At 39.2% G+C, this 17,948-nt stretch overlaps 1 protein-coding gene across 2 annotated transcripts in view; it reads left to right on the forward strand.

The window, feature by feature from the left end:
* The first annotated feature begins 155 nt into the window (after positions 1-155).
* GOLIM4 (golgi integral membrane protein 4) overlaps positions 156-17,948 on the forward strand; it is a 31,408-nt gene continuing 13,615 nt past the window's right edge. For both annotated transcript variants that reach the window (XM_010021713.1, XM_010021712.1), the window contains exons 1-5: positions 156-342; positions 14,586-14,660; positions 15,923-15,972; positions 16,707-16,760; positions 17,273-17,423. In XM_010021713.1, coding sequence (XP_010020015.1) covers positions 156-342; positions 14,586-14,660; positions 15,923-15,972; positions 16,707-16,760; positions 17,273-17,423 — 517 coding nt within the window. The remainder of the gene's footprint in view (positions 343-14,585; positions 14,661-15,922; positions 15,973-16,706; positions 16,761-17,272; positions 17,424-17,948) is intronic.

Raw genomic sequence — 17,948 nt, forward strand, 5'->3', positions numbered from 1 at the left:
GGACTGAGACGCTCGGCCGGGCCCTCCTCCCTTCCCTCCCTCCTTTTCCCGGCGCGGGCCCGGGGCCTCCGATGTCGCCGCCTCGTCGTCCGGCGCCTCCAGCAGCCCGCTGCTAAGCCGTGAGGGGCGGGGAGCCTCTGGACCCCGCCGGGGACATGGGCAACGGGATGTGCTCCCGAAAACAGAAGCGGATTTTCCAGACTCTCCTGCTCTTGACTGTGGTGTTCGGCTTCCTCTACGGGGCGATGCTCTACTACGAGCTGCAGGGCCAGCTGAGGAAGGCTGAGGCCACGGCGCTCAAGTACCAGCAGCACCAAGAGTCCCTCTCAGCTCAGTTACAAGGTACTTAACTTGGCAGGAGCCCCTGCCGCCCTTTCCTAAGGCTTGTGGAATGCCCTCCTCCGGAGAGGTCTGGGCTCCAACTGTTCAACCTCTCACAACAAAGTTTTGCTTCTTAGGCGCTTCTTCTCCCTTTCCAGACTGTGGGACTTTGATACCTAACCGTGGGTAGGATCCTAGCCCTTCTGAAGTCAGTGGGAGTTTTTGTGAGGGACTCCTGGATACTTCTCATTCTCCCTCATTCCCACACGTTTGTTTATTTCCAAAGGACTCCACATCACTTTGCAGTTCCTGGTACAAAGGGAAAAGGCAGGCATACACTCATTTAACTGTAGGGACCACATCCAGTTCTGGGACTTCTGCATGCTTCTTGTTGTGTTGTCAGTATTAATTTTACGGTGCTGAGACAACACTAAGCAGCAAAAACCTTAAATAGCTCCAGGAGGGAGGAGATGAATATTCTAATAAAGCTTTTTTTTAAAAAAGGCTAATTTGAAAGTTAAGTGTAAATAAGTTATTTAGATAAGGCTGTTCTATTACTTTTGGAACTTTGAATTTCTTGGCTTGAAGCTGCCCCATAAGTACAGATCCGTGCATATCTTCGTTTAGGCATGCAGCAAACGTGGTGCATCGTATGGGTGTCCTGTACTTGAAACTGAAAAGATGCTGATGTCTGACATCTGCATGTCCAGAATTCAGATGCGAAGTAGCAGATATGTAAGTGAAGCATCAGTGGTCTAGGAAGAAGTATAAGACCTCACTGTCTCTTAATTGTCAAGTGCAAGGTTACCAGGTTGGCATATACAAAGTCCACAACCAACTTTCAGACCTTTATCTCTCAAAATTCTATAAAACAGGAGTAAGAGTAGTCTGCTGTAGCAGCTGCGATAGTACTTAACTTGAGGGTGGTATTCAACCATACTTTTCACTCTGGAAGCATACATAAAAGCATGCCTAGAAGCTTACAGTTTTTATTTAGAGAGGGCAGAACCAGGCTTACGTTGTTAGATCTTATAGTGAATTATTACTTGAATATGTTTAGCTACTACCCAAGACCATAATTACTTAGTATTTCAATTTCAGGCCATTTCCAGGTAATGCCATGGAAAAATTTGTCAGAAACCTCCATTTTAGTAATGAAAAAAAGGTGTAACTGGTTGGGAGATGGGTATGTGGCGCATGGCTAAAGGGCTACTGTTGCTGGTCTGTAGGTTTGTCAACAGCATTTGAAGAGGGCACAAGAACATCTTGTTCTCAAGCTAAAATTCAATGAGTTAGCTTTTTCTGTTACTCTAGCTATATACCAAAGAGGAGCATGCAACAAACTTTACCCTAATACAGAGGAGAGGCTCTCTTGATCAGATGTATCAGGTCTGGACTGTTAGTTTAAACTTTCTGTGTCTGAAACGTTTTGAGTAGCTATCATCTAGCCAAACAGGTATATGAAAGTAACAGGTAATGACAAAGCTGCATTTTATACGTTTTCTCTTGCTAGTTTCAGTGTATCAATGAGAAATGTAAAATATGAACCAGAATATGAAAATACATTCTATTATTGATGCAGTAAATTCACATGGTTCTGCAACCCTTGCCGGTGTATTAAGCCAATTGAGCAAGAACTATCTATGCCTGGTATGGTAGCAGTAAACCTTGTTTTAAAAATATAATTACTAGCAATTAAGTCACAGAGTACAAGGAAAAATATAATGTAGCAATAAAATTGGTTCTTTAAATTATGGCAGTTGTTAATGTACCTAAAGAGGGTGAGGCTGAGAGCCCAGATGCTAAATGCAGCAGCAAGCATTAAGTGTGTGATCTGCTAAAGTAAATGGAACCTCTATGCCTAAAGACCTCGGAGGATTTGGCCCTAGTGAGCTAGAAATAAACTTTTTTTTCCTCTGTCTTTCCCTGTACATTTAATGACTCCTTCCAGGATGGCCTGCTTTGTATGATCACTCAGATTTTTGTAGTAGGAGCTTGTAAGTGAGGAGAACTTAGAGAATGGAGATACATGAGCACTGTGCTAACTAGTGATATACACCACCAAAACCATTTCTTAGCCTTTCGTAGTTAACTCTTTGATATGGAACAACAGGAAAGAATTGTCTTTAAACAGACTTTGAAACAACATAAAATGCTGACAGAAAATCCTGTGACTGCAGGTGCAGTATCTGGCTGCACTTTGAACTTTTGATTTTAAATGGCCAGGTTTTTAAATCAGAAATACTTGTCTTGCCAAACAAAACAAAAAACTAAACCCAACCTCTAAGAATATCTAATCTATATCTCTTTGCTGTCCTTAACACAAGCCTTTATTCCTTGAGTTTATTCTTTTATGAAAACAAGAAAGAGTATGACTGCTAACACAGTGCAACTTATCTTTTCCATGCAACATAATAGGTTCTCTGTAGATACTGGTCTCAAGGTTACTTCAGGGCTTTAAGTATGAGGGGAGCACACTGAACAGGAAGCAGTTAAAGGGCAGGGTTGCTGACATGGTGTTGCCAGGAGAAAAGAGGGTGCTATATAAATGGTGGTTGATTTCTTAGTTTTACAGCTCTCTTCTGGGTGATTAATTAAGACTTTAAAGTTCATTACAAGCTGACGAGAGAACTGAACTTTGGACTTGTATTTCCTGAACAGCCGTTTCACCAGTAGGCTTTTATTGTTTTAAATTAAAAGGGAGGAGTGTGAGTGGGAACTTCTTCAGGTTTTCCTTTTGAGGATCCTGAGGCTGGTTTGTGCGAGGCTGGCTGGATTGAAATGCTTGAGTGGCAGTGAAATGTCACCTGTTTTCTGAATTTTTGTGAGGTTTTGTCGTGACTGCTGGTGCCTGTAACGACAGTTGCTTTCCTGACTGTAGACAGAGGAATGCTGTTAGGGCTCATGGGTGACACTTGAGACAGTCTATGGTTTCATAGGCAACTCCTAAGTTTATGTATAAAGTCACAGTTTTGGACCTCAATTCCTCTGGTCTGCCCAAAATCTTAAGGATGATCCTTAGATGTAGCTTGGAGTCTTTTCTACTATTTTTCTATCTCTGCACAGTTTTTTAGGTTTTTCATCTATGTTGGTAATAAGAACCTTCTTTTTGGTACTTACGCTGAATGAGCAGTGCTTTCTAGTTTTGCTTGAAAAGCCAGTTGTCTTAGATTTTGATCTGTTACATTGCTTCATTTTGCTCAAATGAAGCTAGCTAAATTTTCTGTAGATGTGGAAAAATAGCACTCTCGTCTACTGAGGCAGAATGTACAGATCACTGAAAAATGGTGCAGGAACAGGTCTCAAAACCATTTAACTCACCTGATCTGAAGAGGGCTACGTGACCCCTTTTGTAGGGAGTTCTGCTTTTTTATGGTGTTTGCAGCTTCCGCTACTCAGCTGAGAAGCATTTGTGTCTCTTGAAATAAGACCAGTGTGCGACTGGAAGGATCGCCGACTTGGGAAATGTGAGAATATCTGGTGTGGAGAGGCTGGTATCTTAAACTTGCCCCCTTTAGATGGCTCACATCACAGAAGACTTTGTGTTTGAAAGCTAAATTTCTCACAAAAAAGCAAGTCAAACTTCGGCATCTTATCTTTGACTGCTTCAAGATTGAATGTATCTACAAATGTCTCTTTAGCCCTTACAGCTTCTGCCTTCTCATTGTCTGGGTATTAGATAACCTCTTGTGTACTATTTTAATCTGTTTAATCTGCTCTAATCCTTAATCCTAGTAAGAGCCTACATTTAGTGCCTTTTACTACCTTATTATTCCCCCTCTTTCACTTAGAGTCTTAACATATCTGATGGTTTCAGGCAATATCTGTGCAGTCTGAGATCATACTGTTATCTTGGGAGCCAATGCAACAACTCTGAAGTTGAGAGTTCAGAGTTTGCCCTGCTGTACACGAGGTGTGGATTTCCTCAAAGCTTCCTGATCCAGCAACAGAAACCACCAGCTGAAAAGCAAATGCCAACTTCCTCCTGTGCCAGTTGTGCCATTTGTCCTATGTTTAATAGTTCTTGCTGGTTCAAATATAAAATTATTCATTATTTAATAGAATCACAGAATGGTTTGGGTTGGAAGGGACCTTAAAGATCATCTAGCTCCACCTCCCCTGCCACAGGCAGGGACACCTTCCACCAGCGTAGGTTGCTCCAAGCCCCATCCAACCTGGCCTTGAACACTGCCGGGGGAGGGCAGCCACAACTTCTCTGGGCAACCTGTGCCAGTGTCTCACCACCCTCACAGGGAAGAACTTCTTCCTCATCTAATCTAAATCTACTCTTCTCCAGTTTAAAGCCATTCTCCCTTGTTTTATCCCTACCTGCTCTTGTAAAAAGCCCCTCTCCACCTTTCTTGTAGGTCCCTTTAGGTGCTGGAAGGCTGCTATATGTGGATGTACGTTACCATTGCAGCCTTCTTTTACAGTAATTTATTTAAACTTGTATCTTAACTTGGCAGAACTAGGAAGAACTATCAGTACTTTTTGATGGCTTATTTTTCACATGCATCATACAAACGGACTTGCATCTCTGCAGCTCCTGTATGGTTGGTTCTCCATATCAGCAGCCTGAATTCCTGTCATTCCTGTTAGCTTCAGATTGCACGTAACACTACAGCTCTTATTTTCATTGTGTTTTATTGCTATCTGAGATCTGAAAAATCTGTAGTAGCACTGTAATAGTAGAGGTTAGTTCTCTATGTACTATTTGCACACAGGTATATCAAATATCAAGTACAGTACTGCATGAAATAGCAATTGTGACTTCCCTAATTCTGCTACCCGTCTTCCTGAAATCGTGGAATCATGGAATGGTTTAGGTTGGAAGGGACCTTTAAGATCATTAAGACATCCTTTAAGAGAATGGGTAAGGCACTGGCACAAGTTGCCCAGGGAAGCTGTGGCTGCTGCATCCCCGGAGGCGTTCAGGGCCAAGTTGGACAGAGTTTTGAGCAACCTGGTATAGGGAGAGGCATCCCTGCCCATGGCAGGGGGCTTGAAACTAGATGGTCTTAATGTCCTTTCCAGTCCAAACCATACTGTACTTCTATGATCATCTACTTTCAACCCCTGCCATAAGGAGGAAACCCCCCTGGTACACTTTGGTGTAACCTCATCTAAGAATCTGTCTTTTGTACTTCCATTCATATTACCCACTGGGTATTTAATGCTCTGAATGCTTAAATTACATGTTTGAAATTATTTGCACGGAATTTTAGTATGCAAGAAAGATCTATGTGCTGTAAATGCATATTCATAAATGCATTTGCATGTACATATATGTATGTATATATGTATATCTAGATAGATATGTCTGTTTTGCAGCTCAACCTGAAGATTTCAGGTTATCTGGAATTACCAAGATTTCTTCATAATCCAAGTACAGAAAAGGTGCTAGAGCTTTTTTCAGTTAATTTGGGGAGCTGGTTTGCTGCTTCCAAGTCCATAGTAAGAGTCCCAACAGCAGAGTTTCATGACTATAAAGTTAAATTAGGCAAATGCTCATATTTATTTTTTATTTTTTTTTATACCTGTAATCCATGTCCAAATGCCGTTAAATTGCTTTCCTTGTGGACATAATACTTCCAGGATGAATTTCTACCAGTGCTGTAGTGTTACATCCACACCCAAGTTGGAATCTGGGCTGAAGATCACAGAGCATGTAGTCTAAAGGAATATTAAGCGGCATGAGGTAATAGGGTGGTGTTGTTCCCCCTCCCCAGTTTAACAGACTAATATCCTGAATATTAGGATAGGGCCAATATCCTGAAGCTTTTTGCTTCTGATGATGATTTAAGCCTCTTAAAGCTTGTCAGTGGTTGATGTGTTTGGGTTTATGAACACTTCAGAGCTGAGAGAGGAGGAGGGAGGCAAGATGGGTGGATGCTTTGGTGAGTTTGCCTTTTGGCTTCTTTGACAGTCCTCTTCTGTTACACATTCCTAGCAAGCAGAGGTTTGACGATAGCTTCTGCATCACCGAAAACATCATCAGCTCTCTTGAAGGGAGACCAGGAGAGGAGCGGAGGATGAAACAGCCATGGCCATGATCTGACAATTGTAGCTGCAAACTGAGCCAGAAATCTCATAGTTAATGATGTAGTTTAAGTGATATCTGGCTGAGCTGAGCGCACAATATGAGGAGAGTCTCAGGGTGATTATAACTTTGCAATTGTACTGACAAAACTTTAAGGTTAATACCTGAGAGTTAGGCACTCCTGGAGTGGTTCAGTTGACATTGTTGCTTTACTGGTAAAACCAAAGCCTAAACAGCAGTCGAATTACTTCCTTACACTTCCTACATGAGTAAAACTGATCGAATTCTTAGGTTTTAAATATGATGTTCCAAACACATTGTCTCATTTGGCTGGATACAGGCTTGTCAGCCTGTGTATCTGGGTGGGGCAACCTTATGAGTAAGGCTTCCACCCACTGAGATTTGAGTACGCATTATAGCATCTCTTATATAGTGGTGAGGATATTCCCAGCAATTTGTGGCTAATGCTCATTTTGGAATAGGATCCTTGCATAGAAAAAGTAATTAAATTTATCCCGCTGAAAGAAAAAAAAAGTCAGGTGCTGTTTTGAGGCTTAATGAAAGCTAAATTATTCAGGTTGCTGAAAAAAATTAAGGCAGAATCTTTTGTTGGGTGATTTTTCTTGGGATTTTTAGGATTCAGGGGCATGAATTTCTAGTTAGAGCCTAAGGTAAATGCTTAAGGAATTCAGGAATTAAGGAATTTGGATGCTGTTCCTTGTTTAAAGAAGGGTCTTCAAAGCTAGCTGCAATTCTGATCTTTTTCTGGTATCTAGCATTAATCAACTTCCTGAGATTTTCTACTATGTATCGTTACTTAAGAAATAAAAGAAAATGCAGTTACCCCACCTCTTCCTCTACGTTTTTTTTTCTCTCCCCTAAGGTATTTGAAATTATCCTAGTATCTTATTTTCCTGAGGTGACTCAGATCCCTGAGTTTGGCAATCATTTCCAGGGCTTAATTACAGAGATGTTGAGAAGTGTGGCCTGCAGGGCACGGTGAGCAGTCTCTTCCTATCCATGACACTGTGCTGAAGAATGCCATTTTCTGTGTTTCAGTTAACCTGTCGTATGCATACTCTGATGTTTGACAGTGATCTTCTCTTACCAAAAAACCCCAAAATAAATCATGAACCACTAACTCAAACTATTGATTTCTGTATGCAGTTTCTCAAAACATGCAAGTGAAGCAGACTCCAAATCCCCTGTGTTAGAGCTCTTAGGTAGAGACCTAATTTAAGGAAGCGGTTTAGCAGTTTTGTAAGGTGACAACCATCACTACTACATCAGTTTTTCCAGTATTCTATTATGATAAAAATGCAAATTATGTTTCAGTTAGGAGAGGCTGTTAAAACAACACACATGTGTATATTATTATTACATTGTTTTTCTTCCATGTTGATTTTGCAGTAGTTTCTGAATATATATATATTTTTATAAAGATCCTAAAACCATGTAGACAGAATCACTTGGCTTCTGCATAAAACTGAAAAAAGTCTAAAACAATTTTTGAGAGAAAGAACAGGCCTTTGTTTCCTGGCGCTGAGAGTTGAGCAGACCCAGACATCCAGAAATTATGTGAGAAGGAAACTGTTGTCTCTGCAGCTCTTTTGAATGTCTGTGTGTTTTCTTCAAAATGATCTGGTGTGTCATGGCAAAAATGGCAGAATAATGGAGACAAGAAAATCGTAAGAAGAAAAGGGAAAGGAATTTTTTTAGAAGTAAATCTGCTAGCCTTAAGAATTTAAGTCTAAAATAACTACACAGGTTTTGTTTGAGCTGTTTGCATTTATCATCACTTCAAAAACAGCATATGCATGGTGAGATGCTAATCTGATCCAGCATTTTGTAACCATGAGTGGCTCCAAAGGTTGGAAGAAACCTTTTGTGGAGTGCACAGAAAATCTTTTCTGGGATGGAAAACAAGATCTCTTTCCTAGTAAAAGCCATGTCTGAAGCCTAACCATTAGGGATTAAAAATTTAATCACATTTAATACCCCTTCTCAAACTTTTATTTTTAGCAGAAGCTATTACAGTTTACTGCTTCAACATGATAAATACCTCTCTATATCCCAACGTATCTTGCAATTGGTTTTTAAATCTGTTGTTTCCCAGAGGGATTACTGACTTTGAAGAAAGGGAGTACATGAGGCATGGTAAAGGGATTCTGTTAAATTTAGATGTTTACTCCAGTTTAGAAATTCATTTTTCTGTCATCCTTATAATTGAATAGAGGCCACAACCATGTCCTAAAAATATAAGCATGCATTTCTGGGGCAAAACTGTGTTAGTGTGCCAAATTCCCCAGCATTCCTGTGTTTCCAGAACTGCAATGAAAGCAACACTTTATGCAACGCTTCTCCACATTTTGCTTCAGATTTTCTCTTTTCTTTTTGAGGATGCAGAACCAAAGGTTTGATAAGTATGAATTTTCTTCCATGCTTATCTGAACTCTGCACACATTTTGGAGCTTTTTGAAGTCCTCTCATGATTAGTTCTGATACCTTGTCTAATCTGTTACCAAATTCTGCAGTGTTAGTGCAGGAAGAAAACCCTGGATAGAAGACATGTTTCATCGGAAGCATCAGTCCTAATTCCTGGGCAAGACACCAGGGACTGCGTTAGGGTTTGTAGAGCCAAAAGCAGGAGTCTTACAGCTTTAGTTAAGGAATCAGCTGTGAACTTCAGTGAACTCCAAACACTTAGTGTCATGGCAACTACCAGGATACAGACAATTCCCAAATTATTCTTTGGTTTGGGGTTTTGTTTTGTCTTCCAGATGTACTCCAATTTACCCATAAAAAAAATCTGTTCAAAGATTGAAAATGTTATATAAAAGTGCACATAGTCAGTTCTCTGTTATCTTTGGGCAGCTTTTATTTGGTTTATGGCTAAACTTTGGCCTAAGTGCAAGCAGTTGATGAGTCTCCACTTACTGCTGTCTGTGGAGCTGGTTTAGTAGCAGTGGTGCCTCTTGTTCCTGTAGAACCACTCTGCATTGGGAGCCTGGTGAGGCAGGATGTCACTCTGGCAGCTAGCTGCCTGCACTTAAGCTAGTCAGACCCAAATCTCCATAATTTGCTGAAGTCCCATTCTCCAGTTCTAGTTTCTTATTGGAGTATTGACTAAGTTGGTGGAACAGGTATATTTTAAGTGGTAAATTAATTTTTGTGCAGGGTACTTGAAAGCAGAGGTTACACTTTCTCCTCTTGCAGTTGCAATCAGTGGTCTATGACAGACACTACAAACCTGAATATGAAGATCCAGATATTAAATACAAAATTCTCACTCAAAATAATTAATACTCTGAGCAACATAAATAACCCAAGAATTAAATCAAAGCTGTGGTTATTTTGAAGCACAACTGCCAATGCATGGTTTAGTTTGCTAGGAGGAATTCTATTCTTTTGCAGTGACTGGTTATAATTTGACAAAGCTATTACTTGATCATTCTTTGCATGAGTAAATTGGTAAGTGTAGGAGTTTGTTTTAAAATAAATGTGTCAACATACTGCATGCAATGCTAGTTTTGGTTTTCAGTGAGCAAAAGGGAGCAGTCCATCCCTGCCTGTATGCAAAATTTTTCCATAATTAAGCCAGGAAAATGTTTGTTTTTCACACACAATGTTTCACATTATCTTGGCTTCTATTTCTGCCCTTTTTTTGTATAAATACAAACCAGAAAACTACAAGGGCATAAAATCTGAAATAGTTCAATATTTTGTTCAATACGTTCAAAGTATATTGTATCTATAATGTTGTTTTCTTGTGCTGTTCTTAAAACACAGTTTTCCTAGTCTTTATTGTTGGAACAGTTGTACTGTTTCTTAGATGTTTGCAGTGTCACTGGAATATCTGTTTATTGCTAAACTCTCAATTTAGTATCTTTGAAATAGATGAAGCATACAGTGTGACCAGTATGGTTGCCAAGACTACTGAAACCTGCTGGTTTTAAAGGAAAGGTATTACTGTAAGCTCACAGAAAGATTGCAGATTTGCATAAGAAACAATAACATTGAAATTTGTACAATTTCTTGCATCATGTATATTTAAATCTCAATGTAATCTTAATTTTCCAGTATGCAAGAGAGTGGGAGCTGAGGTATTTTAGCCTGTGGAATCCTGCTTCTGACAGACCAAAATACCAAAGTAACATAGTTACAAAATTGCTAATAAAGTAACATAGGAAATACTTCCTTTTAAATATACACTGATGGTTTATTTTGCTCAATAATAGTTTTACTGCTTGGAGGTGCAAAGCAAAGATAAGAGAAATAACCATGTCTGTTAAATGAGCTTACTTTAGTCACATCGGCTTGATTCCTGTCTTGCAATTTAACGTTCAGTGATGGTCAAAGTGGTGTAATCTGCTGAGGGCCAACAGAGCATTGCACACCCTTCCCTTCCACTTTTCCTTTTCTGTATGAGAAAACTCCTAAATACAGAACTTTATTTAATTGGGATCAATTCAATAACTGTTAAAGATTTCCTTGTTGAAGGTGAAAGGTATTTTAACTAGCAGTGATGTTACCAGTTCTGTTTCTGTGCTCTGCTCTTTGAGGCTGGATCACCTCTCTGAGTTTAGGTTGTTCTTTCTTTGTTCTAGGTTCCATTATATAGATTATGTAAAGAATTCAACTGATATCTGTAGTTATTCCAGCTTTGGAACAGTGCATATTTTCATTATATGACAATGCTTTCCCCCTTATTTTTGTACCATTCTATTAAATATAACATAGGAACAAAGTTATATTATCTGTGCATATATCAGTACAAAATTAAGAACTTGCCTTAGGAAATGATTATTTTTGAAGTGCCCTGTCAGTGCATTACACGAACAGGAATTTGTCAGATTCCTTATGTAGGTTCCAACCCCCATCTGGGAAACCTATAATAGAAAACCTGTTTTTCCAATGTTTTATTTCTTTGAGATTCTTGCTCAGGCATCTTGTATCTGGCCTAGTAGTGAAGAAGAAGACATCCCCTACTGTAGTACAAAGAGCTTTGTAGTTTGGATTCTTCTTGCGTAGGAAGTTCCCGACTGGTGAAAATAACACATGTTTATGGGAGATAAATTCCTATATGTGCTTAGGAAATCTGACCTGCAACCTCCTCCCTAAAAGAGCAAGTGAGAAAATATGGCAGCTATGCTTTCTTTAATTATTCTTAATCAAAATCTTATGTTGCACATTATGGACTTGTATCAGAGAAAAACATTGCTGAACCAACCAGTAAATGAACTAGAAGGGGAGAGGTTTAGAAGGGAGGCATTTCTAGCCCTTTTTGGCCATCTGAGGGCTGTATTAAGACACAGCCAGCTTTGTTCCAGTATTTCAAAGGTTAGCACACAGAAGGTAGCTGTGAGGATAAGTGTACCTGAGATAAGTGTAGAGACATGCCTTGGAAGTGCAGGGTGAAGACAGGAAAGCCAAAGCTCGGAAGTGGTGCAATTAGCGTGTGAAAGGTACAGAGCACTGTGGTCCCAAAACCACAAACTGTTATATTCTCCTTCTCCTTTCTTCCTGCCCTTACTATGAGTTTGTTGTGCAGGGCTTCCCCCCACTCCTGGCTGTTAAAACACTAGGAGGAGTTGAAAAAGGTACCCTTTCAGATGAAGAAGTAAAATGGAAAATGTTACCTCTGAACTCGTTTGTGGTTTAGTCTGTTTGCCAAAAAGCCAATTTCCACCCCTAATCATGTGGGAGGGGAAGCCCATAACGGATTTTCATTTCTCTCCTGAGTTGCTATGGTACAACCACTGTTCCTTTTGCAATGTAATTTGGCATTCACTATCTTTGGTGCCAAGATAAAACCATTACTGTAGCGCTGCCATTGTTTTTATTCCTTCTCCAAAAGCTTACTTTCTGGTGACTTTGTGAATATTCATTACATGCTTGTTTTGTTGCAGAGGAGTTGATACATTAGTTCATCTTGACTGATGCCCTTGACTAGAAGATAAATAGCAAAGTAGAGATAGGTGACAAGGATTGATTAGCAATCCAGCTTCTAAGCCAAAACATAAACACTTATAGATAAGCCGAGCCTGCAGAATGCACCTTGATGGAATTAAGAACACATTTTAAGGTGCAAGAGGAGTTTTCTGTGCCTGCCAAGATACAGATCTTCATTTGATGTTTCTCTTCAACACTTAAGTTCACCAATGGTTTACTTCTCAGAAAATGAGTTTCCAAGTTTTGAAGGAACAATCACACATTCCATTAAAACAAAGTAATAACTCTTTACAAGAGTGCAAATTATAATTTGGACAGTGAAAGGTACTTTTGTTAAACTGAGCTTGAACAAATATAATTGTACACTTGCAGAAGTTTTACTTAATATTTTTCCTTTGCTGCAAACTTGGTGGGCTGTTTCAGATAATGATCTGTCAGTCTAGTGAGTGGTGAGGAAAGGGTAAATAGGGACTGATGTGCCCCATCCCTTATGAGAGACATTGAAACTAGATGTTCAAATCCCAAGCTGAATTAAATGCTGCTTTACTGGCAGCTAAATGGTGGGGTTTTCTGCCAGGGGATATTGGATGTCCTAAATACACATGCATACAACAAACAATTAGACAAATTTGGTGTACACAAAAGAACTGCAGGCGCCTCAGTCCTGGGGAGTCATAAATTGCTGGGACACAGTGCCAAACAAATACTATAAGCTCATTGTGTGTATTCTGTATTAGACATCTGTTCTTGTTGCTTCTCGAGAGGTGGCATAGTTGGTCTGTTGGACTGTTGGTAGGACCAAGAATGGTTGTCACACTGTAAAATCTGAAAATAAGGTTGTCTCTGCTTTCTGTGATCAAAGCTGGAGCAGTCTGTCTCCTGCCATGCCACCCAACATTGCAGGTCATTGCCAGTTGTCACTGCTGCTCTCTTAAAAACAGTGCAAGCTGGCACTGTCATCAGAAGAAATTGTTGTGCACCCGGTCCCCAACTGCTAGGTCCTGCTATCCCCACCTGCAGCAGTAAGACCAAAGGGAAGAACACTATGAGAACAAGCAGCAGAACCACCTCTTCCAGTAGCAGTCTTAGCTCAAAGGTCTTGTTTGTAGAGTTTGGCAAATATGTCAGAGCATCTTTCCAAAAATCACATGCTTTTTTTTTGTAGTCAGTGACTTTTTGGGACAGCAACACACTGGCACACTGCATGACTATGGTCACCTGGGCTGCTGAGGGTGTTGTGGGTTGTACTATGAGTAGTTCCCCTAAAACATCAGCTTGTTGCTTTTTGGCTGGAGCACTGTATGCAGACCACTTCTTCATTTGTCTCTAGGCTATCATACAGATATTTTGACGCAACTAAGGAAAATGCATAAATGGATTTGAAAGTCAGTGAAGGTTAAATTTTACTGTCACACGGAAATGATTTCCTGATGAGCAGTCTCTGATACCCTAGCCTGACAAAGAAGGATCCGACTGAGCTTTATACTTTTGCTATCCAAGCTTTTCAGATGATTTCTTATGTTCTTGCCTTATCTCTGTAACTGGGGGGTGAAAAAGAAACTCAAAACCCCCCAAATCGTCCTCAGGTTATATGAATATTGTGAGTACAGCATATATATGCTTGCTGTCAGCACATGCTTACTAAGAAACGCAGGATGTTATACCTAAGTGCTTCATTGTGCAGTCTGTCAGTACTCAACAGCACTGTGCTGGAAAAGGATACTGTTACCCAGGCTTTACAGAAAAGAAGGTCACAGAAAACTGGGTTGTCCAAGTTTTTGGTACAATTTAGGAATGGAACTCAGGTTCTCCATGTCTTGGCCTAAGCAGCCTGTCTAGCGTACTTCTGCATCTTTCAAGCTGTCCTGCTCTTGCACATCTCTCTTCTTTATTTCCTTACCTCTTTACAAACAAGGAAGGAGAGAATGAAAGCATGGGAAAATGCGTACCTGCAAACCTAAGAAGGAAGGAGGATTTGGTAGCTTTCACGTAGACACACCGTAGCTGACTGTCTCCATAAACAAATCAGGGTTATCACATTCTATGTTTATGCAATAGAAATAACACAGAATTCAGGATCAACAAAGCATGCAAAAAAGAAAAAAAGTTGCTGTCCCAAATGATACAAACAGTCCTTTCTCCTGTGACCTCATTCCACTTGCATTTTCCTGGTACATTGTGTGCCAATGCTCTCTGGCTGTGCTGGAGGTGGGTGGTGGGTTTTGTACATATTGCTTTTAAAATTAATTGTCTACAAAATTTCTCTTTTCAGTTGTATATGAGCACAGGTCAAGATTAGAAAAGTCATTACAAAAGGAAAGGCTTGAACACAAGAAAGCGAAAGAAGGTAAAAATGCGCTTTTCACTTCGGCATTTGAGATCACTTGACTATTTTAGAAAGTAACTTCAGATGGATTTTGTTTGATTTTAAACAATTTATCAACATATAACATGTTAGCAGGTTAGCAGGACCACCTTGGCAGAGCTGTGGTGATTTTTTTAAGTAAATCTATCTGTTCGTTTAATCCAACCTTTTTAAAAAGTAATAATCTTTTTAGTACTTTTTGCAGATCCCTGCAACACAGCCTAGTATACACAGAGGATATGTGTATATCGATGTACATAAACCTGACATATATGTGGAGTATGGGTGTGTGTAAATCCTGTTCTGGCATGCTGAAAATTTAAAACTTGTACCAAAACCATGGGATTTTTTCCTCCATTCTATCACTGTGAAATTAGACTCTCAGTCAGTATTTTCACACATACTTCCATACCTTATTCTGACTAAAACTAAATTCAAGGTGTTTGTATGGGGGAAATGTTTGTACGCATCTTACTCCTTTCACATCTGCCTTCTATGAAACTCCAGCAGAATGCAGCCTCCTGAGTTTTCTCAGAGTCTTTTGTTGTTCTAAATTCACCACAATTTCCAGAGTAAAGTCTGTATTCTTCCTAAAACTGAGGACTAAGCCGCTGAATTAAAACAACTCCTAAGCAAAGATTAAGAGCGAGTAACTACGCTTACAGTGCAGTTCTCGATGGCTTTCTGGTGCCATCTAGTGTAGAGCTGTCCCATCGCTATGTGATGTTGAGTCGGTGTTTTCAAATCCTGAAAAGAGGATAAAGGCACAAGAGAGGAATTTTTTGTTTCGTTTAAACTTAGCCTAGACTTTCACATTTCTTAAAGTATATGGGTTTTTATTCTAATACAAGAATACACGATTTATAAATGTCTTTTTCCTTCTGAATGATACTACTGGGCCTTCACTGGGAGAGTTCATATAACAGATTTATTTACCCATCCATAGTCTTGAGCCTGTACTCCCATATCTCACACTAAGATATGAAACTATTTAATGAAAATATTTTATGGCACTATAAAATTTTTAAATGAAAATATTTTTTCAGAATGTGAACATTTCGTTAAATGCTCTGTAGGTTGGTGGGTTTTGTTGTTTGTTTTTTTTTTTCTTTAGCTCATTTGGAAAATTAACTGCATAAGTATCCAGATCTTGAGAGCGTTTGTATGCAACAGTTACATTATTTAAGTACAGTTTCTAATTTCCTGGGTTTTTTTTCATCAGTATTTTCCCTTTTATGTTACAGATTTTCTTGTTTATAAACTAGAAGCGCAGGAAACACTAAATAAAGGAAGGGTAAGTCATCATTCCTAGTACAAGCTTTTAATATTTGATGCTATTTAAGTTGCAAGAAAAAGGGAATGCTTTGCAATTATAACTCTTCAGAGGAAAAGGTCTTACAAAAAACTAATTGAAAGAACTCTTACTTCTACTCTGCACGTCTAAGTGCTCTGCAGTTCCTCATCATTTGAGCTGTAGTAGGAAATACTAATATTTTTTCCAGAAAATTAATTTAGAAAATATCCTCCTGTTTATATATGGTAGTTCAAACATAATTTTACTATTTTTAAGAGGAAGAAGGAATAAGAAGTCATTAGAAATATTTTTGTAGCTTAGTCCACAGAGAAAAGGACAGTGACAACTTTCTAACGCATGGTCTTTTAACTTGAAAGTACAAAAACATCAAGAAACTTTGTTTTATATACCAAGTGCTGGAAGGAAAGCTGTATCTGGCAAAAGACCCAGAAACCTGTAAAGAACTCATTATAAAAGCAAATAAATTAGGATTTTATGGCTACTATATGTTGAAACTGGGTAGCAGTTTGTGAACTGAGTAACCCAAGCTAAAATAGATTGTTGCTGCAGTAAGTGCAAAGTGTGTATGTTCTTGCTATGTTCCAAAGCAAGTAGAAAAATTTGTTTCCTAGGGAGTTATGTCCTATGGCTTGTGACTCCTAAATAACTGCATGTAGAGAGGTTAGAGGAATGATAGTATTACTCTGTTCAACACTAGTGTTTTCATTTTACAGCAAGACTCAAATAGCCGGTACAGCGCACTGAGTGTACAACACCAGATGTTGAAGGTAAGTACCTGAGATAGCCAGTTTCACAGGACGCGGTCATTCTGCTACATCAGAGAGATAACTGCCTTACTGGCTTCTGGTACTTCACTCCATAATGTCAGTGCATTAATGGTGCCTTTCTCTTACAACAGTACTGTTAAAAGATGATTTACTACAGTTTTTCCTAGTCAGGCTTTCCAGTGGGTAATTTAGTCTTATCAAATGTATTACTTCTATGGAATGCTGACTGATCAGACTTTACGTAGTTTGGCACGTAAGGCATTTCTTACACACATCCGGCAGCTCCCTGTGGGACAGTGCAACAGCAAGGTGAGGTGATGCAGCCCTAGAACAGACTGCTCATTGCAGAGATAATTTTGAGTTAGGAACTGTGATATACATGCTTTGAATAATAAACTTCTTGTTATGAATGCTTCCTATTCATCTGGACTTATTTAACAAATTGCCAAAGACAATATTAGGTAGATATACAGATACAGCACTGTTCCAGTGTCCCAACTTGGTATTTGCAGAGTCAACATGAAGAATTAAAGAAACAGCATGCTGACCTTGAGGAAGATCACCGAAAACAGGGAGAAGAGTTTAGCAGAACATTCAGTGATCACAAGGAACGATACTTACAACTGCAGCAGGAAAAAGAGCAGGAGATCTCTAAGCTAAAGGGTATATGTAACCTGTGTCTGGCTGCCCATATTAAAATGTGTATTTGTCATTATTTTTTGTGTGATGTGAGACAGAAAGGCATTTTCTCTATTCTCACTAACAGGTTATTCATGCATCTTAGTACCTCCTAATAAGTTACATTTTATTGATGATTTTCTGGGGAGTCTTTCTGAAATGTATTCGTGTGCTTCGTATTTCTATCTACATTAGAAAAATAGTAAGAAACACAGCACATAAAAACCCATCAGGTGTCAGAGGCTGGTTTATCCTGTTTTTAATTTTTACTTCTAAGACTTGTATAAACCTGGAAAATAGGTTTGCCTCTTTATTAATTTTTTTGTAATTCAAAGGCAATGGATGAATATTTGTCACTTTGGTCAGACAGCTAATTGTGCCTCTTTATGAAGTGACTTTATATACATTTTAGGCCTTATTTTCTCTATATATCAGCTTCTCTGAAACATGTTGCACCTGTATACTTAGATGATGAAACTAATTTATTTTTTTATTTTTACTCTTGGTATC

This window comes from Nestor notabilis, unplaced genomic scaffold (assembly GCF_000696875.1).
Source record: "Nestor notabilis isolate BGI_N333 unplaced genomic scaffold, ASM69687v1 scaffold2739, whole genome shotgun sequence".
NCBI lineage: Eukaryota > Metazoa > Chordata > Aves > Psittaciformes > Psittacidae > Nestor > Nestor notabilis.